The sequence below is a fragment of the Mus caroli genome, unplaced genomic scaffold, assembly GCF_978045245.1.
Source record: "Mus caroli unplaced genomic scaffold, Mus_caroli_1 scaffold_1, whole genome shotgun sequence".
In the NCBI taxonomy this organism is placed as follows: Eukaryota; Metazoa; Chordata; class Mammalia; order Rodentia; family Muridae; genus Mus; species Mus caroli.
This window is the reverse complement of record NW_028227256.1, coordinates 132665328-132689902: the sequence shown is the minus strand read 5'-3', so window position 1 is coordinate 132689902 and position 24575 is coordinate 132665328. Positions and strand designations below refer to the sequence as shown.

The 24575-nt window shown below is 48.8% G+C and overlaps 1 protein-coding gene across 3 annotated transcripts in view; it reads right to left on the bottom strand.

Moving 5' to 3' along the window:
* The window catches only part of Cacna1s (calcium voltage-gated channel subunit alpha1 S), a 66059-nt gene that overhangs the window by 25102 nt on the left and 16382 nt on the right, over positions 1-24575 (bottom strand). For all 3 annotated transcript variants that reach the window (XM_085841423.1, XM_085841419.1, XM_085841427.1), the window contains exons 4-19: positions 23307-23449; positions 23029-23181; positions 20373-20578; positions 19101-19204; positions 17394-17539; positions 16557-16638; positions 15253-15413; positions 10270-10495; positions 9218-9425; positions 8039-8159; positions 7394-7508; positions 6438-6531; positions 5724-5793; positions 2919-3051; positions 2029-2158; positions 1334-1393 (exon numbers count right to left, since the gene is read on the bottom strand). In XM_085841423.1, the coding sequence (XP_085697549.1) occupies positions 1334-1393; positions 2029-2158; positions 2919-3051; positions 5724-5793; positions 6438-6531; positions 7394-7508; positions 8039-8159; positions 9218-9425; positions 10270-10495; positions 15253-15413; positions 16557-16638; positions 17394-17539; positions 19101-19204; positions 20373-20578; positions 23029-23181; positions 23307-23449 (2152 nt within the window). The remainder of the gene's footprint in view (positions 1-1333; positions 1394-2028; positions 2159-2918; positions 3052-5723; positions 5794-6437; positions 6532-7393; positions 7509-8038; positions 8160-9217; positions 9426-10269; positions 10496-15252; positions 15414-16556; positions 16639-17393; positions 17540-19100; positions 19205-20372; positions 20579-23028; positions 23182-23306; positions 23450-24575) is intronic.

Genomic DNA, 24575 nt, shown 5'->3' with positions numbered 1-24575 from the left:
CCCCTGTGCCCGTCTCTGCTCTCAGAGGAGGAGTCCCTTTCTCCAGATGCATTTCAGGTGCCTCCACTCCACCTTCCCAGGAGTAGAAAGCCCCCTCCCTCCTAAGGGGCAGGCTAGAAGTCCTCCAGGGAGTTATATTCACTGCCTCACATTCAATACGTTGCTGGTGTAGCTTTATTTAAAGGTCTAATGCTAACACTCCACTTGTGAACTCCTCCTTGACCTTGGAGAAGCTGCCTTCTCCCTCTGCTCCACTGTCAGTGGCTGAAGCTCTGAAAAGGGAGCTCTCCCACCTCTGCTCTGCTCTGGTCCTTATATACATCACCCTCTCCTCTTCTATTAGAAGAGATAATGGGCCATGATTCTGGGTTCCACTCAGATATGGAGCCCCCCCCTCCTCAAAGCCCGCTACTGTGATAGCCTGAGCCCAGTGTGCCCACCTCAGGAACACCAAACCAGGGCCACGATCCTTTCTTTAGATAAGAGAGCTTTGCTTCCTGTCTTAGTCGATAATCCAGGATCCCTTTTATTTACTATGTAGGTCGCGATGAACTTAAACTTCTGATCTTCCTGCCTTTCAACTGAACAGATTACAGGCATACACCACCAGGCCCGTTTTTATACAGTGTAGGGAAACCAAGCCAGCTCTTTATTCATCTTAGGCAAAAACTCTATTAATGGACCCACATTCCCAGATTTAACAGATTTTCAAAAGCTGGGAAAACCTGATTTGTAAAACAATTTGTCCTTCCTGTGGCAGAGCAAGGTGTGGCCTTGAGAGCCCCTTCCCACAGTTAGAAGCCATTTCCAGACCTCTAGCTTGTGTCTCCAAACACCTAGACTTCATAGCACGTGGCCAACAGGCTTACAAACCGCAGCAGCTGCAGTAAAGCCTGTATACAATGCTACTGAACGCTCTCAGGGACACTCCCCAATGGTTACTTCTTTGAGAACTCTAGGAGGACAAGAACTCGGTTCTTGGAGTAAATCCTAAGGGTGAATCTCAAATCCCAGGGCCACTTTTTGGTTAATTGTGTCTTCTGTGCAGAAGACCTGTGCTCTCCAGAGAGGTGGCAGCTACAAGTGGGTCATATTTCTTGTTTCCAGCCTTCCTTCCAGCCACCTGCTCCCTTGCTTGGATCCTCTCCTACACAGGAACAGAAGCCCTGTGTAGTCTCCTGGATCCGGGGAGTCTTTCCTACCATATTCACCTCTATCTTCTTTCTCCCGTTCCTTCACAGTGCCCCCAAGTGAATCCCCGGGTGTAAATTGGAGCCACTCCGTGCAGAGAAGCTTCGTATCCAGAGCTACGAGTCCTGTAGTCCTCACTTACCTTAAGGACAATCTCCACCGTGAAAACAGCAGTGAACACATAATCAAAATACTCGAGGATCTGGAGATGGGACAAGGTAGAGAGGCAACCAGTGAGAGAACTGGCTAAGCAGTGGTGTCACCATAACCATCATCACCACCATCGTCACCATCCATCGCCATGACAACCACAACTACTACCACCACCATTACCATAACTACCATCACCATCATCATCACCATCACCACCACCATTACCATAACTACCATCACCATCATCATCACCATCACCACCACCATTACCATAACTACCATCACCATCATCATCACCATCACCACCACCATTACCATTAACATCACTACCTCATCACATCAATATTACCATCATCAACAACACCTACTACTTCCATCATCGTTATGATCATCACCATTGCTACCATTGCCATGACAATAACTGCCACCACTAACGTCACCACCATTAATATTATCATTGTGATCAACGCTACTGCTATGACCACTATAATTGCCAGCCCCATCACGATTCAGGCCAGGCAGGCAAATCCGGCCTATCTTGCTTCTGCTATGGTAGTGCCGTTCAGAAACTGCAGCGGGAGGCCCCACCTCTCCAGAAACTTTATATAACTCTGATGCCCATGGCTGCTGAACTTGAGCCCCAGAGTGGGGTGGGTGCTGACACAGCTGAAGGGGCTGCATCACCTGATTCCTCATGGAGTCCGCCCGGATGGGATCCTCAGCTGCCAGGGCGGCACTGCTGAGCAGGATGAAGAGCAGGATGAAGTTGGTGAACCAGGTGGCATTGACAATGCGGTGACACAGGACACGGATCCTAGTGGGACAGGTTGGGAGGATGGAAGTTGAGAGATGCGGGAAGTTCAGACCTTACTACTCACTAACTTCTGTCCTATAGAGGGATGCTGAATCCACTTGCTGTCCCCAACCATCCAGGAGTAAGTATAACCTTGCAGCTGCACGGTCCCCTGGATGGACACACATGACACTTTGTTCCTTTAGTCTTAGTCACATCTCCCAACTGAGCCCCTCCCTCACCTGTCCCCTCTACCAATACCCACCACTATGAGGAGTCCCCAGCCAAGAGTGGGACATGCTAATCTCCTCCCCTGGAGCAGAAGAAACTCCATGAAATCAGTTTATTCCAGAGCTGAAGATTATAATGCTAATAACAACTCCAGCTTTCCCCAGACCTCTCCTGGCCCTGCCTAAAACTGCCCTTAGAAGGGAACTGGTAATTACAGTCCCTCTTAGGTGCAAGTAACTGATAAAACCTAAAGGTATCCTTTCTCACAAGAATCCTACCATTTTATTCATCTTAAAGATAGCTTAATTTTGTAATGTGCCAGGCATTGAAACCAGTGCCTCATGTATGTTAGGCAAACTCTCGTCATGATGCTCTACCCCAATTTACTGCTAGCATTTTAGATTGAATGCAAAACTATAACCTAAAGGAATGAACTGTGCATATGGTAACCAAAGATGGGGAGGATCAAGAGTAGATCTCTTCAGGGGGGGGGGAAGCCACTGTCTTTGAGAGCCTCACCAACTCTCCCGGTTGCCAAAGCACTACCTACTTGTTGGTGGGACTGAAGATGAAGAAGGAGCTGGCCTCTGGGATGGGCACTGCTTTCTCTTTCAGCTGCAGCTCGGCCAGAGGGCGTGGTCGGGGGCTCACTGGGATCTCGGGCTCGTCTTCCTCATCGTCCCCTGTGGGGAGAGAGAAAGAAATAAGGGGGTTTCACAAACTTTGCCAGGCTCTTGGTTTCTGTGCTCAGAGTCCTCCTAGGAGCCTCTGAAGCTGCTAAGCAAAGGCTAATTTGGGACACTGGGTATTAGCAGGGTACAGCCTGGCCCATCCCCTTTTGGTCCATAGTGCAGAGTCTGGCTCAGAAGTCCCCCAAACCTTCTGCGAGTAGGATCTGAACAAGGTTAAGGAGTGTGGTTGCTATATCTTCTGTGTCAGGGTTAGACTCACGACATCTTAAACAGTAGTTGGTTGCTACAGAGATGCGGTCTCTGGGCCTGGTTCTGCCACTGCCTTGTGGAGCATTATCCTGTCTTAGTTTCTCTTTCCTGATTCATAAAATTGACCAAGGAGAAAAGGGTTTTGGGAAAACAGAATTTGAGCTTTCTTCCTGGATTAGGGTTCTAAAAGCAGTATCTTTAAAGAATTTCTAGCATGAGCAGAGCATACCCATTCTCTCTCTCTCTCTCTCTCTCTCTCTCTCTCTCTCTCTCTCTCTCTCTCTCTCTCTCTCTCTCTCTCTCTCTCTCCCTCTTTCTGTTTTTCAAATCCAGGGTTTCTCTGCATAGAGCTGGCTGACCTGGAACTCACAGAGATTCAACTGCCTCTGCCTCCTGAGTACTAGGATTAAAGGCATGTGCCACCACTGCCTGGCTGCCATTATTTCTTGATCTTTGGCCAGGAGAGTGACCACTGAGGTGAAGCAGAGAGCAGAGATATTCCAAGCATATTCCTACAGCTGAGCTCTGCTTGGGTCCCTCTGCAGACAATGCCTGCTCCCCACCTCATCAGCCTGACCACAGCCCTCGGGGATGCGAAGAATGCCTGAGTCTGCTGTCTCTGTGGTAGGTACCTGTGGATTCCTCAACCAATTCAAGCCCATCTCCTCTCCTCTCTGATCCTAACAGCTCCCTCCCTAACATGACACTTCTATCCACCTACCTGGCCTGCCATGGCTGTTTACTTGCAGAGAGGGCTCATTTTTTGTGTTTGTATCTCTGTTGCTCTCCTAATTCTTCATCCCTTTGTCTATGCTTGCTGATAGTTTTGCTGCACATTTCTTCTTCCCTTCCCTTCCCTTCCCTTCCCTTCCCTTCCCTTCCCTTCCCTTCCCTTCCCTTCCCTTCCCTTCCCTTCCCTTCCCTTCCCTTCCCTTCCCTTCCCTTCCCTTCCCTTCCCTTCCCTTCCCTTCCCTCCCCTCCCCTCCCCTCCCCTCCCCTCCCCTCCCCTCCCCTCCCCTCCCCTCCCCTCCCCTCCCCTCCCCTCCCCTCCCCTTCTTCCCCTTCCCTTCCCCTTCCCCTTCGTCCCCTTCCCCTTCTTCCCCTTCCCCTTCTTCCCCTTCCCCTTCCCCTTCTTCCCCATCCCCTTCCCATCCCCTTCCCATCCCCTTCCCCTCCCCTCCCCTCCCCTCCCCTCCCCTCCCCTCCCCTCCCCTTTCCTTTTCCTTCAGTACTGGCTATTGAACCTGAGGTCTTCTGTATAATAGACAAGTGCCCTGCCACTGACCTATATTCCCATGCCTCTGCCTCTAGGCGAGCTGGGATTACAGGACTGTGCATTAGGCCCAGATTGCACAGAACGTTTGTCATCAGCCACCCGGACTTATTTTTGGAAAGAGGTTAGATATAAATATATTTGGTGGCCTTGGTGAGGCCTCTCTCCAGTGCACATGCTCTGTTCCTCCTGTTCTCATTTCTCTCTAGCCCTTTCTCTTTCCACTCACATCAGACTTCCCGTAGCTGTCACGTGCCCACCTGCATGCCAGCCACAAGCACCAGGAGCAGACAATCATTAGACAACACAACTCCACAGGAAGTGTTCTCAGAACTTATTCCCACTAGGTAATTGAAGAAATTTTGCCAGCCTTACTCTCCAAGCTGCACTTTGCAAAATCATTTCATGCCCTCACCCATTTGATTTGTGGAAGGCCTGCTGTGTGCCAAATACCGCTATTCAAAGCCCAGAAAGTCCATCAGGAGCTTAGAGACACTGAAGCTAGCCAGCTGATTCCACAATAAGAAGTAAAATGCTTAGAAGGACCCGTGAGGGAGCTGACAGGCCATGTGGGGCTAACCCAGCCTGGCTCTGCATCTGCCATTTGAGGTGCTCCTGGTTCAGATGGGTACAGTTCACATGGCAACCAGCGGTCACATGCACTCAGGAGATGCTTGCAGGTGGTCTGTAGCTCTGGTTTATACACCCTCCTTCTCACACTGCCCTTGTGGATTTTCACACAGTGACAGACAGTCTGGCAGTCATGGTTTTGTCAGAGATACAGGATAGGGAGGAGGGAGTTCCCCCATCATTATGGGTGAAAATGCCTTTCTCTGGATACATCCTCCTGGGCAGGGAGGTCTTATGTGTCCATCAGCCCCGTGCTCTTTGAAAACTGGGTGTTCACTACTGAAGCATACGACTGGAACTCAATACAAATAAATCGAAGCATGTGTGGAATATTATCGTTGCTGTGTATACCACAGGGAGAGGCAGGTTTGCAGGTTGCTCTTTGCAAGGCAAAGGGGATGCCTTCAGGGTCCATGTAGGGGACACACAGAGAGACCCACATAGAGAATTCAGCACCCGCACACTGACCCTTCAACATCACTGTGCCCCAGCGCAGGCTCAGGAGACTTACCTGGGAAGTCAGCCGAAGGGTAGGGGTCTTTCACCTCATTGACGTTAGATTCAAACTCATCAATTTTCAGCTGTAGAAGGAACAGTGATGGTGGTGAGGAAGCAAAAACTGATGCTCGAACTTACTGGGCATGCTCCGTGGAGCCATTAAGCTGCTCTCTGAATGTTCCCTACGACCCAAGAGGCGGGTAGAGGTGGAGTTGTTATGTCTTACAGATAAGAAGCCAGGTCCCGCAGAGTATACAACTCAAAGCCTGCACTGGGCAAAGCCAAGGCTTTAGCCTGTCTTAGTCTGTCCTCACTGTGTGCTCCCTTAGCTCGCTACAAGAGAACTCAGGCTATGCGGTGCAGCTTCTCTGTAGCCTAGGACTCCTGGCTCACAGACTCCCTTTCCTGACCCTCCACAGTGGTGAGCAGGGGCCAGGCTGAACCATGTAGGGCAGGGCTAGCAGGAGTGGAAAGCCAAGCTCTTAGTAGAACATTGGGGGTGGGCAGGTGGGGTGCCTCCCTGCTCTGCACAGGATTCTAAGGAAGGCTGGCTCCCAGGTTGAAGGGCCTATGCCTCTCCACACAGGAGTCCCTGGAGGAGACTTAGACGTTGGCTCTACCTCCTACAGAAGCAAGGTGATGTTGTCTCCACTTTCCTTCCCCGAGTGACATGAGGAGTCAGGGGACCCTCCAGCGAGCCTGCAAACATCCCCATGCTAGCCCTCACCTTGGCGGTGGTGGGGATGCCTTCACCCTTGGACTTCTGCTCCAGTTTCTTGGTCACTGTGGCCCTCTCCTCTTCTGACTTGTCTGGGAGCCCTCTAAAGTGAAAAACCAAGGAAATCCGAGGTGAAAGCCAAGGATGACTCCAGGCCTGACAGCACCCTCAGGAACTTCTCACAATGAGGGCTCAAGGGTCTCTATGAAAGAAGAAGCAGCGCTGGCCACCAACTGGGAAGGGCAGTAGGCCTGGGTAAGCCTTTTCTCTGTGGTAGAGGGTGAGATGCAACACTCAGGCTAGACTCTCAGTGGTCATTCATAGTCAATGACTGTTCAATGAGTGGAGAGGGGCTTTACACCTCTTTTATATAGGATTCAGGATGGAATTATGGCTTGGGTAAGACAGTTCCGACCCTGGAAATGTCTGGGGCCTTTGCTGGTCCTTCTTCCCTAGCTCTTTCCGTCTTGCCTCCAAGAAACAGGCATCCCATCCCTGCAGGCACGTGCATTCAAAAAAGCAGGCTCAACTGAAATTCTGTTGCCTAAATCGTGATCCTCCAAACCCAAACAGCATTAGCCCTGCCTGGAAACTGGCCAGAATATTCAAGCCTTCATCCAGCCCACCTGGCTCAGGCCGGTTGATGCGGACTCTATATTTCATGAAACCTCCAGAGCGTTCATTTGCAGCTTGAGTTTGAGAAACACTGTCTAGAACACCTATCCTACGTCTACTCCCAGGCACACAGCAACATGACCAGCCACAGATGGGGAGTTGAGGAGTAAATGGCGTCCTCCAAGGGGAACAGTGACTCAATAGCAGGTCCTGCTTGGAGACCCTGCCCATAGGAGTCATTGCCACATGACCCCTGCTCATATGGCTCAAGGAGGAAACCCCTCCTACAGTATAGAGGCCATAGCCAGGGTCCAGCATTCCATCTCTCACTGGGAGGGGACAACACTCACTTCGACATCTTCCTGCGCTTTCTCTCCTCAGCCTTGGCCTTTTGGGCAGATGTCAGACTCTCTGCCTCTGCCAGGTTGTCCACAGCAATAGCCAGGAAGACGTTGAGAAGGATGTCTACAGGACAGCTAAGGAGACTTGAGTTGTGGTTGGGAGGCAGTTTCTGGGGCAGGAGTTTTGCCTGCCTGTGTGTTTTCAGGCCTGAACCCCTGAGAAGACAGTTTCTTGCCAGACCTACACCCCTTGGAAGGGTACAGACCCTGGAACATAGACAAGTCCTCAGGGAAGCTTCTGGCCCAAAAACCTTTCTCTCTTTCAAGTTGGAGGGCACTTTGGTTCCTCCCTGCCTGCCTCTGAGCTTCTGGACCAGGCTGCTCTACCATCTCCACTTTTCTCTGCTAGGCCTTGGGCTTCTTCCCACCTACCTTAGGTGCACCAATCTCACAATCATTTGTTCCCAGTACTCTCCAACATTTCTGGGTAAAAGTATTATTTTGTTGTGTCTGCAGTTACCTTTACTGTGTCCTGTTCTCTGCTCCATCAGCCTGGGCGCCCGAGGAACTGACTGCCTGCTACATGGGGAGCCCTGATCCTCCCTTTTATGACAACTCCCCCGAGTTCTTTGCACCACAGCTCAAAGGGGATACAGTTGCCACAGACGAAAAGGATGATGAAATAAATGCACACCAGCACGCCAGGGTAGGTTGGGCCTCCGTAAGCCATGATCCCATTGTACATCACAGAGTTCCAGTCTTCACCCGTCAGGACCTAGGTGGAGAGAGCACAAGATGGGATGATGCATTGAGGGGACCTTTGTCACCTGTTAACTCTCCCCTACCCCAGGGTCCAAGTGACCATGCCCTGCTGTCTTCCTTGCTCCTCTTTCAGTGAGCTACAATGTTATCAAGGTGTGAGTGAGCTTAGGGGAGGAGAGAGAGGGCTGGGGGAGGAGTGAGAGAGGGCTGGAGGGAGGAGTAAGTGGGCTTTAGGGAGGAGTGGACTTGGGGGAGGAGTGAGTGGGCTTGGGGAGGAGTGAATGGTCTTGAGGGGAGGGGCACAGACTGAGGGGGTGTCTGGAATGGTTGGAAAAAGTCTTATCAAGCCTCTCTAGGGCCAAGGAGTTTAATCATGGGGCCACCACTATGTTCTTAATCCTTAGGCTGAAGTGGAGTGCACTTCTCTTATCCTGCCCTTCAAAGATAGTACCAATGTCAAGTCCCTTGAAAAGCACCGTCCTTGACCAGCCCTGAGGTAGTGAATGGGAGAAGATAGGATGAAGCCATCTATGGTACTGATTCATTGTTCCCTACTGCCCCAGTAGGGCATGGCGGGTGATTTGTGAGATAACAGTGACATGAAAGGGATTTTTTCCATGTTCCACACCAAGGAAGGTCCTCTGAGAGCCTGTAGCTCTGCAAGTTACTCTTGAATCACAGCCTTTGAGTAGCTTCTGGTAAGCAGGTAGCCTGATGCCTCTAGTGTAAGAAGATGGACTCAGATGCCTGCCTGAGGCTTTCCTGGCTTGCAGAGGGAGCATTCACCTTGTCTGACTTTGCCTTAGAGATGTGAGCAGCACACCTCTGACTCCTGGTCTACCCCAAGTATCTCATCAGCTCTTATAGCATTCTGCCAGGCACCAGAGACCAAGAGAAACCAGACTAGGCATCGCTAGGCACGCTCCAGGAAAGATACAAATATTATAGTAGCCCAAAGTACGGGTGATGAGAGTTAAATCAACAGGTCAGAGAAGGCTTCTCTGGTGGAGGTAATGTTTTCCCAGATATTGAAGCAGGATTCAGGAACCTCCCATAATGAGGGCTGCCTACCTGGAAGACACTGATGAGGGCCTGGGGGAAGTTGTCAAAGTTGCTTCGTCGTACTTCTGTGTCTTCAAAGTCATATCTGCCTCCAAAGAGCTGCATGCCTAGCAGGGCAAAGATGATGATGAAGAGAAAGAGCAGCAGCAAGAGCGAAGCGATGGAGCGGATGGAGTTGAGCAGCGAGGCCACCAGGTTGCTCAGTGATGTCCAGTACCTGAGGGAGAGGAACAGCAGGGTAGAGGGTGGGCAGAGCCTTCTCACCGGTGCCGAGGAGGCTTGGAGACTCAAGAAGGGTCATAGCAGAAAATGGCTTCCTGAGTCTGAATCACAGGCTTCACCATGCTGCTGAGCGTCTACCTCAGTTCCCATCCCACACTTCTCAGTAGGGTAGAGGGTCATTTTCTGTCTTCACTATTAACATGTGTTAAGAGTAAAAGACCTGTGTTCGTGCCAAAGCTGGGCAAATACTTGAGAATACAGTAGAATCCTTACATCTGTGATTTCAGTTGCCTGGAGTCTGTGGAGGACAGCATTATAGTCTATACATGCAGGACTGTGAAATATTCTTAGAGAGAAAGACCATAGTCACATAGACTGTTGTAAGCTGTTATAATTGTAATTTTGTATTGCTGTTAATAGTTTAGGGAAAGGCATGGCATATTTGAAGGTGCAACACTGCTTAGAGTTTCAAGCAGCCACTGGGGTCTTGGCAAACCCCCACAGAGGGGAAGAGGCACAATTGAAGTCCCTCCTTTCCCCACTCCCTCATCTCCCTGTTCTCTCTTGATCCCACCCCTCCCTCCTGCATTTCTCTCTCTTCCTGTCTCTTCCTCCCATCCTCCCTTTACTCTTCCTTCCTCCCTTCTCCTCACTCCTCCTCCCCTGACCCTGACGTGGATGACCATGAGGCAAAAGGAGAAATAAGCATCGAGTGGAGTAAGTGGGATTTCTCTTCCCCAGAGGGCAGTCATTGAAAGAGAAAACGGAGGCCTGGGCCTGGCTGACTTTGTCAGCCCCTGCGACATCAGACCTTCGAGGGCCCAGCTGCCTGAACTCACTTGGTGATCTTGAAGAGCCTCAGGAGGCGGATACAGCGGAGCACAGAGATGCCCAGGGGCGTCATGGCTCCCGACTCCACCAGCAGGATCTCCAGGATGCCGCTGCACACCACAAAGCAGTCGAAGCGGTTGAAGATGGACATGAAGTACTGGCGCAGGCCCAGCCCGTACATCTTCATGAGCATTTCGATGGTGAAGAGGGTCAGCAACACGCGGTTGGCAACATCTGCAGAGGGTAGCAGCGTCTGAGCATTGCTTCCTTCCCTCTTCCTCTTCCAGGCCTCTGCCCAGGATGAGCCTCTACCAGTATACTCCCTACCTTTCCAAGGCACTAAGTCTTTAGAAAAAGGGCCAGCAATATGGCTGAGTAAACAGAGGTGCTTGCTGCTAAGCATGATGACCTGAGTTTGATCCCCAGAAGCCATATAGTTGCAGGAGAGAACAGAACTGTTCTACACACACACACACACACACACACACACACACACACACACACACACACACAATCTATCTATCTATCTATCTATCTATCTATCTATCTATCTATCTATCTATCTATCTATCCAACAATAAAAGCCTTGGGAAAACCTGGTGAATTTTGCTCATCAAAATAACCTAAATCTGTATTTCCATCAAATAATCCATACCAGATTTAGCAGGGAGAAAGTTGTAAAAGTTCTGACCTTCCTCATTAAACATAGTATCTCTTCCTGGAAGAAAGTGGGCTTCACTAAAAGCAACATGTTCTCATGAACTTTGCCTAGGCCTATCTGTGACATCCACTAGCAACATCTTTTGTCTTTCTTAACTGTTTCACCTCTTCCTTTCAAATGGTCTCTTCATGTTTGTTTATCCAGCTCCCTATAGGGTAAATTCCATGATGCCAAATCCTGCAGACACAAACTCTCAAGTACTCACATTCCCCACAATTCTGTTCATCGTCTTCTTGCTCTTTCAAATATTCTCTCCCCACCACCCTCTTGGCTTCCAAGACACCACATTCCAGGGGCTTCCCAGCCTCCCCTGTATTCTCCTAATTCCCTCTGCACTGCATTATTTACCAAGACACTGGATGCTAGACTTGAGCTATGCACTATCCCCTGACCATCTGGCGATGCTCTCTGATCACAGATCCAAAGCTGCTCTTTCTGATGACGCCAATCTTTTAACACTTAAGTAAAGATACAACCTCTCCACTGCAACCCAAACCCATTTTCCATTAGCTTCTTTGACACCACCATTAGAACATCTCAAAGGTCTCCAACTCGATATGTTCAGCACCACAGGGTGGGTCAAGTGTGGCCAGCTCACATCTGTCAAAACTACCTGGCAATTGACTATCTTTGCCATCTTAGAAAGTAGAGCCTCGACCATCTATTTGCTTGCTCAGTCTAGAAATCACCTGTTGGTGGGTAGAGTTCCATTCTCACATGTGTTTACTAACACTGCATGACAATGTGTAGCACATTTAAGGGCTTCTCAAGAAGACTGACTGCAACGAGTGAAAGATTGAATGGGTGCATCCATGCATCGGCATGGTAGCTTTATCTCCAGCTCTCCAAACCTCAATCTCTAGCTTGTTCATTTTAAACTTAGTCTCTTCTTGTGGTGTTTCATTCGGCCATGTGCCTGCTCAGCTCACTCGAGTTCATCAGACTGAAGACTTTTCCTCGGAGTAACCTTGCTCCTTATTGATTTGCATCCTCTCCTTCCCTGGGAGCTCGTAATTGGAGATGCTCTTTCGCTCCAGGATGCTCTTTCCTTTCCTATATCTTGGCATGAGGACATTCCAAAAGGACTACTTGTGTTTGCTTCTCTTGGACTCCCTTGAGTTCTCATTTGTCTTGATTAATTCATTGCTTAATTCTGTTTTATTAATGCATTGCTGAGTCCTGTGTGTTCATGGAAGGGGTGGCGTGACCATGGAACAGAACCAATAGTGTGTGGGCCTCCGCAAGTGTTGATGGTTTCTGGGTGAGAGACTTGTGTGTGTGTGTGTGTGTGTGTGTGTGTGTGTGTGTGTGTGTGTGTGTGAGAGAGAGAGAGAGAGAGAGAGAGAGAGAGAGAGAGAGAGAGAGAGAGAGAGAGAGAACTTCCTGAAGGTGAATACATATATTCCCTGCCAAGGTTATTAGAAAATGTTCTCCCTGCCAAGGATAATGACTCCATGGTAATTAGAAATGGCACAGGTCTGGGAGGCAAGGGTGTGTCCTATGTCCTTAGCAGAAATGGTAAACACAGTAACCCTCAAGACAGCCTTTAAGGCTGTGGGAAAGAGCCTTGAAAATGTGAGTTCAAAAAATGAATAATTTCTCAACTATGCAAAATATAAGGATGGAATATGAATTATATGGGGGGCTTCAAAGACCTGGGAGAGCAAAGGCAGCTGTACTGTGAGTCAGTTTGTCAGAAAGATACAAGGGTAGGCAGATTCCTGAATCCAAGGTCAGCCTGGAACAGAGATAGTTTGTGCCCAGGTATGACGGAAATGTTAATCTCAGGATGGGATCCCACCTAACTAGTGTATCATCTGTGCTTACAAAGGCAGGCAGATCTCTGAACTCATTTACAATGTTAAAAAAAATGTGGGGCTGGTGAGATGGCTCAGCAGGTAAGAGCACCCGATTGCTCTTCCGAAGGTCCTGAGTTCAAATCCCAGCAACCACATGGTGGCTCACAACCATCCGTAAGGAGATCTGACTCCCTTTTCTGGAGTGTCTGAAGACAGCTACAGTGCACTTACATATAATAAATAAATAAATAAATAAATAAATAAATAAATAAATAAATCAATCTTTTTTTAAAAATGTGTCTCTTTCCAAGAATCAAGGGGCTGGGATCTTGAAATGCTGATTCATAGGATAATCAAAAGGGAATCTGGAGTAAATGACTGGATTAATATGCAAATAAAAGACTGGGCAGGCCTTGGTCTTCAAGAGCTGAGATATCTGGAGGAGCTGTCTGGAGATCTCCAGAGAAAGCTATCTCGAACAGAATACTGGCTTTCAGCTTGTACCCATGATTTGACTTTAAGTTGTTCTTTTCATGACTCTCAAACATCCCTTCTCTCAGGAACCCCTTTCCAAGCTAAAGCTAGTTCTTGGCAGTTCACTATCCTTGCAGTGTGAAAGGTACTGCACATTGGACCCCACACCTATACATGGCATAGGCTGGAGTTTAATTTCTTACCTGTGACATGTTTGCTTTCTCCCAGGACCCCATGCATAAGGAACTTCCAAACTCCTTCCCTGTCCCATGCACAGTGAGATTTTAGACCCCCTTACATGGAAGTAGCATTTCTGGGCCCTGGCTCCAAGCAAGCAGGCTGGCTTTTGTTCCCCACCTTATGCAGGCCCAGTGCCTATTTCTAGTCCCTGCATACACATGAAAAGCTCAGGTACAACTCCTGGGGGTTCAGATCTAAGTCTGAAATCTTTCTGCAAGTGACCTAATGAGCTCCCTGCTGTTGCCACCCAGAGACCGGATTGTTCTTTATTACAGTCTGACTGTGCAATGTCCCCCCAAAGGTTCATGTGTTTGAACTGTTGAACCTCACCTGGCGGTGTTGTGTTGGGAAGTTGTCAAATATTTAAGAGGCAGAGCATCACTGGAGGAAGTAGATCATTGGGGGCTGGCCACAGAGTGTATGACTTCACTTTCTCTCCATTCTTGCTTCCTGACTGTAGACACAATGTAACCATCCACCTCACGATCCTGCCTCCATGCCTTTCCTGTCACAATGATCACTTCTTAAGGGGTGAGCCAGAATAAACTCTTCCTTTCTGGAGTTGCTTTTTAGGTTTTAGGTATTTGTCATAGCAAGGAGAAAAATAACCAATGTATCATTCCTTGAAACATTATTATAATTCGTGCCACTTAGGTATTTGTAATGGGAAGGGTACCTAGCTGTGAAAACTGGATCTTCTTTTTCTTAACTTGTTCTTGGTCACGGCCCAGAGCTCTGCACACAGTGGGAAATCCACACAAGGATGAGGCTGATCCAGTCATCTTCTACCAAGGCCAATCAGTCATATCATACAATGTTTATGCTTATATTTTCATTGGCTTCCCTGTACCCACAATTTAAACTCCTAATGCATCATGACAGCATACAAGGAACCCTATGAACACATGTAGCGCTTTCTGTCCAACACGTATGTTCTGTCGCTCCCTTAATTCACCACATGTTGCATGCATTGCCTCTTCTGCAGGAATCCCTGCCAACCTTTGACCAGCTGGGCTTTATCTCCGTGTCCTTTAGATGTGTGGAGCATCAGCATCTCTTCTTGTTGTCTTTCTTTTACCATCTTATATTTACTTTCTCATTGACTTCCCTGGATGGGCTGGAGACAATTAACTTCTGACTTGTCCTATGGCTAAGTATGTTCCTTAAAGTAACAAGCAATGAATTAACTCTTTTTCTGTGTTCTATGTGTAGTACACTCCCTGCATAGTTGGTGAAAAATTAGTGTGTGTGTGTATATATATATATATATATATATACATATACATATATACACACACATATATATATACACATACATATATATACATACATACATATGTATATATATACACACACACATATATATATATATATGTATATATATATATACATACATAGTAGGATTTGAAATTGGATACTTGGAGCTCTCAGTTATTGACAGTCTTATATGCAATGATATACAATTGAATACTTTCCTATGTGTCTGAGGAAGCATCAGATAATTATCCCTGTGTTTCATGACACTGCCCCAGGTCAGAATGATGCCAAGGGTAAAACAGTGGGCATGCCATCTTGCCTTTTGAAGACTCTATAGTCTCAGTGTAAAAGGAAGGGGTTGGGCCAATGGTCCAACACCAGTAGTATACAAGTTCTAGAAGGCAATGCCAATCTCATTGACTTCTGCATACCCTTCTGCATGGTAAGTTTAAGCTTCAAAGCCTGAGTGCTCATTCCTGGTTTCGATCTCTCTGACTCACCTTGCAAATGGGTCAACCAGAGTGGCTGGTTGTGGTGCTCCGAGGCAATAGACAGGGTGTTTAGGGCAACGATCAGGATCACCAGCCAATAGAAGACCTTGGATTTCACTAAGTCATGGCACTTCCAGCGGAAGACGCGATTCCACTGCCGCCAGTGCCGACTGCAGGAGATGGGAGAACAGGCTTTCATTACTTCTAGCCACACCCCAGCCTGGCATCTCTTCCACTCACTCTCCTTTCCGGGCATGCAAGAGGAAGGAAGGGCATGGGCCATGGAAGCCAACTTAAACCTGGTTTCCTATTAGCCAAGTTTTGCTTTTCAGATGAGAATGATAACGACGTCAATCTCTCAAGCAATTGAATGAGACAATGCAGTCAAAAGGCTTAGCATAGCACGTGATAGTGGTGTAGCTCGGGAGCACTGTGCCTTTTAATTTCCACAAAAGAACACCGTGGTGCCAATCCTACCCATTTCTATAGGAAGGTTTACTGTCTCAAGGAGGATTTCCAGATGGGTGTGTGGGAAAGGTGTTTCCACAGTTAACACAGCCCTGTGGTGAGTGACCTCACAGCACTAAGTTTAGACTCATCTGCCCTCGACCCAGCAATTCTGCTTCTAGAATCAAATGGTGCATAGTTGACCAGGAGAAATGGGTTAAATACAGAACGGTGCATCTATATCATGGGATAGTTGTGGTATAGATATTATAGCCAAAGTTGTAAATGTGTGTGTGTGTGTGTGTGTGTGTCTGTGTCTGTGTGTGTGTGTGTAAAAGATGAAAGTGCAGAAAGGATTTTAGTAGAATACACATCTGTTACCATGGTTACTTCTTTGAAGGACAGCGAGGACCTTCATCTTTTCTTTGCTTTTTTTCTCTATTGTTGGATCTTTTAAAAGTTGTGATTATGTGTGAATTTGGAAAAGGACACAGCTTTGCTCCCAAAACAAAGATAAGAGCTTGGAGTACCCTCTTGCCACTGACTCCTCAGCTACAGCCACTTCCTTCCTGCAGGCTACCCCACACTGCAAGTTTCTTCCCTCCTGCAGGCTCCCACCTCCTCTAAGGGGAGAGCCAAATGTGCTTGCTGTCTCCAAGGGCTCCTGTTTTACCTTGCATGGTGTATAAATAGGTCATCTACTCAGGGTCCTCTCTGATTGCACATTCCCTAGGCGTCTAGCCACTGCTGAGTTCTCAGAGCAAGAATTGGCCCTGTTTTCTCAGGGAGGCTTCTTAAGGGTTCAAGAAAGTGCCACTAGGACAGTAAAGTGGATTCTTGTCCTAGGTCCCAGGTCAGGTACTCACATGAACTGAATGATTTTGTTCAAGCCTTCGATTTCATACAAGCTCTCTGTGTCTGATCCCCCTTCATCCAAAGACAGCTTGCCTGGGGACAGGATAGATACTGCTATAGTCAGCAGCTTTCAGGGTCCCTCGGGAACAGACAAGTTTGGTTAGGCATTGTTGGGTAGGACACCCATGACTGTGGGCTCTTGGTGGGCCTGTCTCTTGCTGTGACTTCCCCTGACCCAGATTCTTGGGAACTGGAGGTGCCCATCTGCAGGGCCTGTGGCTACCATGGGAGGGCCACAGGATGATTTGGGAAGAGACAGGATGCACTTAGATTCTATCACCTTGAGGTTTGAGGCTTTACATAAACCATCAGTCTCTGAAAGCAATCACTATCCCTTCTCAGTGGGTCTCTGTGTGTGCTGGCGAATTTTATGTAAACTTGACACAGGGTAGAGATATCTGAGAGGAGGGAACTCCAATGGAGAAAATGCCTCTGTAAGACTGGGCTGTAGGCAATCTTAAGTAGAGCATTTTCTTAAGCAGTGATCAATGTGTGGGGGTGCCCAGATCATTGCAGGTGGGACCATCTCTGGACTGGTGGTGGTGGTTCTGGCTTCTATAAGAAAGCAAGCTGAGCAAGCCTGGAAGAAGCACCTCTCCATGGCCTCTGCCTCATGAACTCTGGGTGAAATAAATGCTTTCCTCCCCAAGTTGTTTTTGGTCATGGTGTTTCACCACAGCAATAGCAATCGTAACTAAGACATCAGGCTGTTGGGGGCTATGTTGGGGTTGCCCTCTCCAGGGGGTGACTGGGACAGGGGGAGGTTAGCCATGGCTCTGGGCCCCAACCTTCTCTCAAGTCGTCCACGTCCATGACCTCGCCCTGTGTGATCCAGCTCATGTAACCACGGAGGTCCTCCTCCAGCTGCTGTTTCTCTCGGAGCTTTTGGAAGGTTCCCCTGGACTTGGCCTTCTCTCGCTCTTTGGTGAATTCTCTAAAACAAAACCAGGGGCATAGGGAAAAAGAGGGAAAGGGGTGGGACCCACTGAGCTTCCTTAGCACAGGGGACACATCTGCATCTGGGTGTCCTCTTCTGGTCTGGGGCACTGTCTATGGGCCAGGGACCCTCAACGTTTCCCGTCTCTCTTCCCTTAGCCCAGCCCCATCTCCAGGCAACTGACTCTTTCTCGGCCTCTCATTTTCTCCTTAGGTTTATCTCTATGGATGTCAGGAGTTGACAGGACATTCCATCATTTCAACATTATTCCAAATTTCCCACACTTCCTGGGTTTTTTAAATACCCTAAATTGATTTTGATTACAGACTTTAGCCCTGAGAAAATGCTCTTGGGCACAAGGAGAAACTGCGGTGTCACCAGAATCAAAGGACCTGAAGGGTGCAAGGCATCCTGGGACCAGAAGAGGGCAGCCCTAGGCCACCAAGCATAACTCAACACCAGGTCAACACCAAGCAGAACTCGGATATAGGTCAGTCTTTAGTACTGAGCCAAACCCAGGAGGTGTCTCCTTGTAGAACAGTGTGGCATCCAGCTGGGTACTCTTGACCATTTTATGCATGAAGTTTTTAGATAGTTCAGTGAAGCCTATCCACAGATGACTCCTCGGAATAATGTCACAAAAGGCACATGGAATGAGCAAGGAACTGATCGTAGAACAAATTCCAACAGAGAAAGGCAGCTGTGTCTCCATTAATGCAAGGATCCTGTTGCAGGTCTAATGGCTATCGCCATTTTGCAAGCGGTTAAGGAATGCATACAGGGGTACAACAACAGACATGTGACATCACTTCCATTAGGAGACTCCACAGGCACTGCTAATGCCATGTGGTTAGTCGCCTGCATTCATTATTAAAGGAAACATTTCAGTTAATGCAATAGAAAGTAAAGATGGCTTTCCCCTAGCCGACTCCTGAGTTCTGTCTACAGCTATCTGGTGAGAAGGTTCTGGAAGGGGGTGATGTCAATCCAGCAGGGAGCTGAGGCTACAGCTCGCCCCGCCACTGTGGCTGGAGTAGATGCCAGCAGAGCCATTCCGCTGAGAACAGCACTCTTGATGGTGGTGATTGGTATGCGCTGGACCCTGTTCTACATACTTTAAACTCATCTAACTTTCACGACAACTGTAGGAAACAGGTCCTGAAACTACTTTTGTCAGGTAAGAACACTGAGGCACCAAGGGTTTAGGGACTTAGCCAGGGTCTCACAGACACTAAGCAGTAAGCAGTTCAGGGGTCAAACAGACAGTCTACCTCGTGGGAGTGCTTAGCCAGTGCAATGAGTACTGCTCTCATTGTTGATACATGCCCAGGGTTGAAGTCTGGGGCTTACAGGCTCACACAGGAGTGTGGATGCTGGGGGAAAGGAGGAGGCAGGGAAGGACAGAGAGAAGGCTTAAAGGGAGTCATGTATAAGCTTGAAGGATGTATCTTCTGCCTTCCTAGCTAAACAAGAAGAAGTGTGCCTGGCCTGGCAGGGCTGAGAGCTGAGCTGAGGGTCGGGGTCCTTTCTCCCCTCCCTCAGATGTCATTCTTCTTACCCACTCAGGACACCCAGCACCAGGTTGAGGATGAAGAAGGAGCCCAGCAGAATGAGGGTGACAAAGTAGATCCAGGGCCACTCATTCCCGATGGCATCGTTGACCTGGTCCAAGACAAAAGTGTGAGTCCAGTACTCTGACCTGAAGGATAATTCCTGTCTGCCGTTCTGTCTGTTCAGGTGTTGGACTGCACCTGGCCCAGGCTAGGCAGATCCGTTGTCCATCCTGCCAAGGGCCTCTCTAACCTGCCTCTCAGACCCCCATCTACAGTCAGTTTCTTTACAACCAAAACTTTTCAAAGTAGCAATCTTCTGTGACCCTGCCGGGGTGTCCTGACACCTCTGGGTACACCCTCACGTCTCTAGTGAAGATATGATACGTGCTCTCCTCCTAGACTTGTAGCAGAGGTGAAATGCCATGTGTGACATTCCTTTGACATGTTTAATCACCTGCTTCCCTAATGTGAGCCTGCGAGAAATGTTCATACTAATCCTTTATATTTGCAAAGCATTTGACAGTTTTACAATCCCCCACACCCATCCTAGGCAGCACCACGTTGCTCCCAAGAGTTCTGAATTGGAGTCACATGGCTGAGAGCTCAATTCTTGGTTCAGTGGCTCATTAGACTCAAGGACACAGTTAACCTCTCTGAGCCTCAATTTACTTATCTGTAAAATAGGACTGATGCTGTTTGTTGTTGGAGCATTAAATACGAAATGTGACAGAGCTAAAAAAGAAAAAAATTACCTAACAAGGAATTTGCTCTAATAAGAAAGCTGGCAAGGCAGTGGTGGCTCATGCCTTTAATTCCAGCACTTGTGAGGCAGAGGTAGGCGGATTTCTGAGTTCTGAGGCCAGCCTGTACCCATCCCCCACCCCCATCCCCCATCCCCATCCCTCACTCCATCTCTCACCCCCATCCCTCACCCTCATCCCTCACCCCCATCCCCCATCCCTCACCCTCATCCTTCACCCCCATTCCCATCCCTCACTCCATCCCTCACCCCCATCCCCATCCCTCACCCCCATCCCCCATCCCTATCCCTCACTCCATCCCTCACCCCCATCCCCCACCCCCATCCCCCATCCCCATCCCTCACTCCATCCCTCACCCCCATCCCCCATCCCCATCCCTCATCCCCTTCTTGGGTCTTGTATACTCCCGTGGCTTAACCCAGGGAATACAAGGCAATGGCCGGGCTTACAAGCCCTTTCTTCCTGCCCCCTACTAAGCCTTTAGAAGAGAGGGATGTTTTGGAAGCCCAGACTCACCCAGTACAGGACATCAGTCCACCCCTCCATGGAGATGCATTGGTACACAGTGAGCATAGAGAAGCCAAAGTTGTCGAAGTGGGTGATGCCGTGGTTGGGTCCTGGCCAGCCTCCTCGGCACTCGCTGCCATTGATGGTGCAGGGACGCCCAGAGCCAGTTCTAGCACAGGGTGATGGTTTCTCATTCTCAACTGTGGCCACAATGTCTGGAGGCAGAGGGATGTAGGATTAGACAAGAGGACAGTGACTGGAGACAAGCTGTTCAAGGACCATTTGAAAGAACAGAGTAACAGAGATGAAGAAGGACCTAGGACGGAGACTGGTAATCCGCATCGACAGGTGACAGCAGCTATGTTTTAGGAGAGCTCAAACAAGGTTGGAAGGGCTACTCTGAAGATGAGCTGTCCCTTGAGGCTCAACTCATACGTCAGGAACAACCAGAGGGGCCTCTGTACCTTCTGAGACTTAAAGAGGGGGCCATTGTCCAGCTGGGGTGGGCTGGGGACAGGGACTCCTGACATGAGTCAACGTGGAGCTCTTCCAGCCTCACTGGGCTAAGCTGTGCAAGTCATGGAGCACACAGGGCCAGGGCCACCTAGCACCTTCTAGGGAAGCTGCTATCAGGCTTCAGAAAGTACCTCTCTGTGTTTTGCCCAAGGAGTCTTTATTTTCTCTAAAACTCACTCTCTCTCTCTCTCTCTCTCTCTCTCTCTCTCTCTCTCTCTCTCTCTCTCTCTGTGTGTGTGTGTGTGTGTGTGTGTGTGTGTGTGTGTGTGTGTGTATGTACTACTGCATGTGCAGGTCAAGGTCAAAGGTCCACATCAGGTGTCTTCTTTAGTTTCCCTCCAAGTTATTTTTTTTGAGACGGGGCCTCTGCTGAACACAGAGATCACTGGTTTGATTCTGCTGGCTGGCCAGCAAGCCCCTGGGATCTGCTTGTCTCCATCTCACTACTGAGGTTATAGACCCACAATGTGCCCCTGCTGCACCTCAGGTCCTCGTGCTTGGATAATAAGTATTTCACCCACCGGACTATGTCCCCAGACACTCAAATTAGCAATTTTAATAATACCCTGAAGAACTTTTATTTTAGGATGTTTTGAAGCCTCCTGATATGTTCTGAGATGAGGTGACCCTAGGGACACAGTGCCCTCTGCGTTAACACATTTATGTCAGCTCAGAGTTCTAATGGTGGGTGGTGGGCAGGGAGAACAGTGCCGGTCAGTTTGGGGTCCCTGGCTCTCTGAAGCTGGTGCCTCTGACTTGAGAGTGGTGTGTAAATGTTGCTGCTCATTCCTTAATGGCATGGCACTTCCAAATTTGTCCCAAAGCTCAAGCTAGATGGTCCCTGTCTTCCGCCTAACAGTGTTGATTATAGGATGCAGAAAGCCAGGGCAATGGAAGACGCCATCGTTGCTTACAGGGTGTAGACAGTTCTGACAATGGAAGAGGCCCCTGTGAGAGAGGACCTGGAAGCTGCCAGCTGAAGCCATGTCAGAGTCCACTCTTAGAAGCTAGGTTTGACCATGCATTGACTGATTCTTGTTGCCCATGGGATTGGGGAAGCATGCATCCTCTCCCCACGAGGCAGTGAGCACAGGGGCTGTTCTGGTGACTCCAATGTCCGAGACAGACAGACAACCTGATCTCTGTCTGTGTCACCCTTTCTACACTGAAGGCCCTGGAGTAGGCCATGCTCAGAAGTTTCCAGGAATTCCTCCATAAAGTAGCAACGCTCAGGGCAACAGCCTGGGAGCCTTCTGAGTCACCTGCCTCCTCAGAACTATGCTAAGCGATCTAAGCGATGCTAAGACATTGTTGGACACTTGGCCTCCCATTCTCGAGATGGAGAGTGGAGTTGTCACATGACATGTGATGTGGCAACAGCCTCCTGCAGAGCCCACTTGCTTAAAGCCAGGCATTGGAGAGCCTTACTGAAAATGTCAGCAGTGCCACTCCTCTTCTCACTAAGGGGATCTTGTTTGGGAGAAAGTTATCATTTTTTCAAAAAAAAAAAAAGCTCCTGTTTTCATGTCATCAGCCTATTGTTGCTCTTAGAAATGAGGGGATATTGTTATATTTGGTCCAGTCTCCAGGTGACTATCAGACCTATACAGACCATGCTCTTCCAGTCTTTGTTGCTGTGTGAGGATATGAAGGTATTCTAAGGCCAGAAAGGTGAGACCTACTGCTTTGGGAAGACTTCCTCGGACTCTACGTGACCTCATTGTGGGCTGCTTATGTGTCATAAGCACGTAAGAGTGTTCCCTCTGAGCCTCATTCAGCACATATCATCCTGCAGGCCAGAATTGGGAGACAGTTCTGACCAAAGTCATTTATGGCTACAGGAAAGTATGAAGACAAATCCAGGCTCATCCCAGACCTATGCTTCAATCCATACCTGACCCAGGGAGCCTGGGACATACCGAATGAATTATATAGGTGGGGCGGAGCAAGCTGAGGCCAAGGTCGGCCTCTCATCCCTGATCCTGATGGAGCTGTCTTTACTTTCACCTTCACGAGTCCAGGAGATGACTCCAAGGTGCATTAGTGGAGAGGGGAGCTGGCTTTGACCCCAAGCTTCTTCACTAGCTGTGGTGGCCCCATTCAGAGTTGAGCTGGGGCCTCTACTCCTCCATAGGCCTACATAGCTCACCTGTCCCGATGAAGTAGCAAGTCTTGTGCATCTTGCCTTTGAAGAGCTCCAGCCCAATGATGGCGTAGATGATGACCATGAAGAGGACGAGCAGGGCGATGTGGAACAGGGGGAGCATGGCCTTGAAGATGGAGTTGAGGACCACCTGAAGGCCTGCAGCAAACAGCAAGGAGGGGGGCAAGAGTCATTCGTCTTCACTGTCTCATGGCCTTACCCCCATAAACACCTATGTCAGAAGGGACAGAGGAGGGCTTGGGAGAAGAGACACTGTCACCCACTGGGCACCCCCGACACCAGTCGCAGGGGTCTGAGCACGCGGAAGGCTCGCAGGGCCTTCACATCTAAGCCAGCTCCTTTGCTGCTCATGGGGGCTGTGTTGGTTTGAATGATGTTAACTTGTTCCAGAATCACAGTGAAGACCCTGGAGGGGGAAAGAGGCAGAGAAGAGGGATCAGCTGGTGGATGAGCCAGAGTCCCAGAGCTCTGGGACCTTGTGTCCCACCATGTAAAGGACAGGAGGGTAGGGAGCAAATGTAGTTCTCCCAACTGTCAGTGCTAAAGAATTTTATTCAACCCAGGTTTCTGAGGCCAAGTTCAGCTTGAGCTATTGGTGATGAATAGTACTAAGTACCAAACGGGAGGCTTCAGGTTGAGATGCAAGCACGCCATGCCCTAAAGTCAGAGTGCATAACAGGAAGCTGCAGGACGGCCTCTAACTCATTTGGTGACCCAGGTGGGGACTGGGGTAGGGGAGAGGGAAGAAGGACAGAGGGAGTCTCTGCTAGGCTATCCCAAGGACTGGCCTTCCTCCCAACATCAGATGTGCTCCTGCTATCCCCCTCCCCCTTTAGAGATTCAAAGCCCATTCAACTCTCTTCTAGGAACATCTTCAATGACCCCAAGTTCATTGCAGAACAATGGCACTCTGTGAAACCATGAAGCTGCTCTCTGATGCTCTATTCATCTGTGTGGTTTCCAACCAGAGCACTTCACAAGGACCATGCTGAGTCTGAGAATGCTTCCATTTTCCCTGCTGTGGTGAGAGGAGCACTGAGGGACAAGCAGATAACCAACATGATGTCATTGGGCTGAAGGAGAGTGTGGTTAATGGTTAACTGTGAAGCCTTTGGAGCCAAGGATGCTTCAGTTTGCATCCAGCTCAGTGTGTGATTTTGGGCACGTTGCTTAGTTCTCTGTATCTTAGTCTCTCCATCCGTGAGATGGAGGCAATGGAAGAGTTGTTAAAGAATGTTATATGTAAAACACATAGTAAGTGCTCAAGACATGCAGCTGTTATAATTAGGTATTGATTAATAAAACAAGAATGTTGTAGGCTACCAAAAATTCATTTCCTGGAGTTCTGACACCCAGTTACTCCGAATGTAACCCTAGACATGAGGTTATCCAGGTGGGCTGTAATCCAATTTACTGGGTATGCTTATTAGAAGGGAAATCTGGATGTATAAAGAGACACATGGGTGCATGCTCATAAACAGAGCACATAAAGATACAGTGAGAAGGTGGCCAGCCACATACAGCCAAGAGGA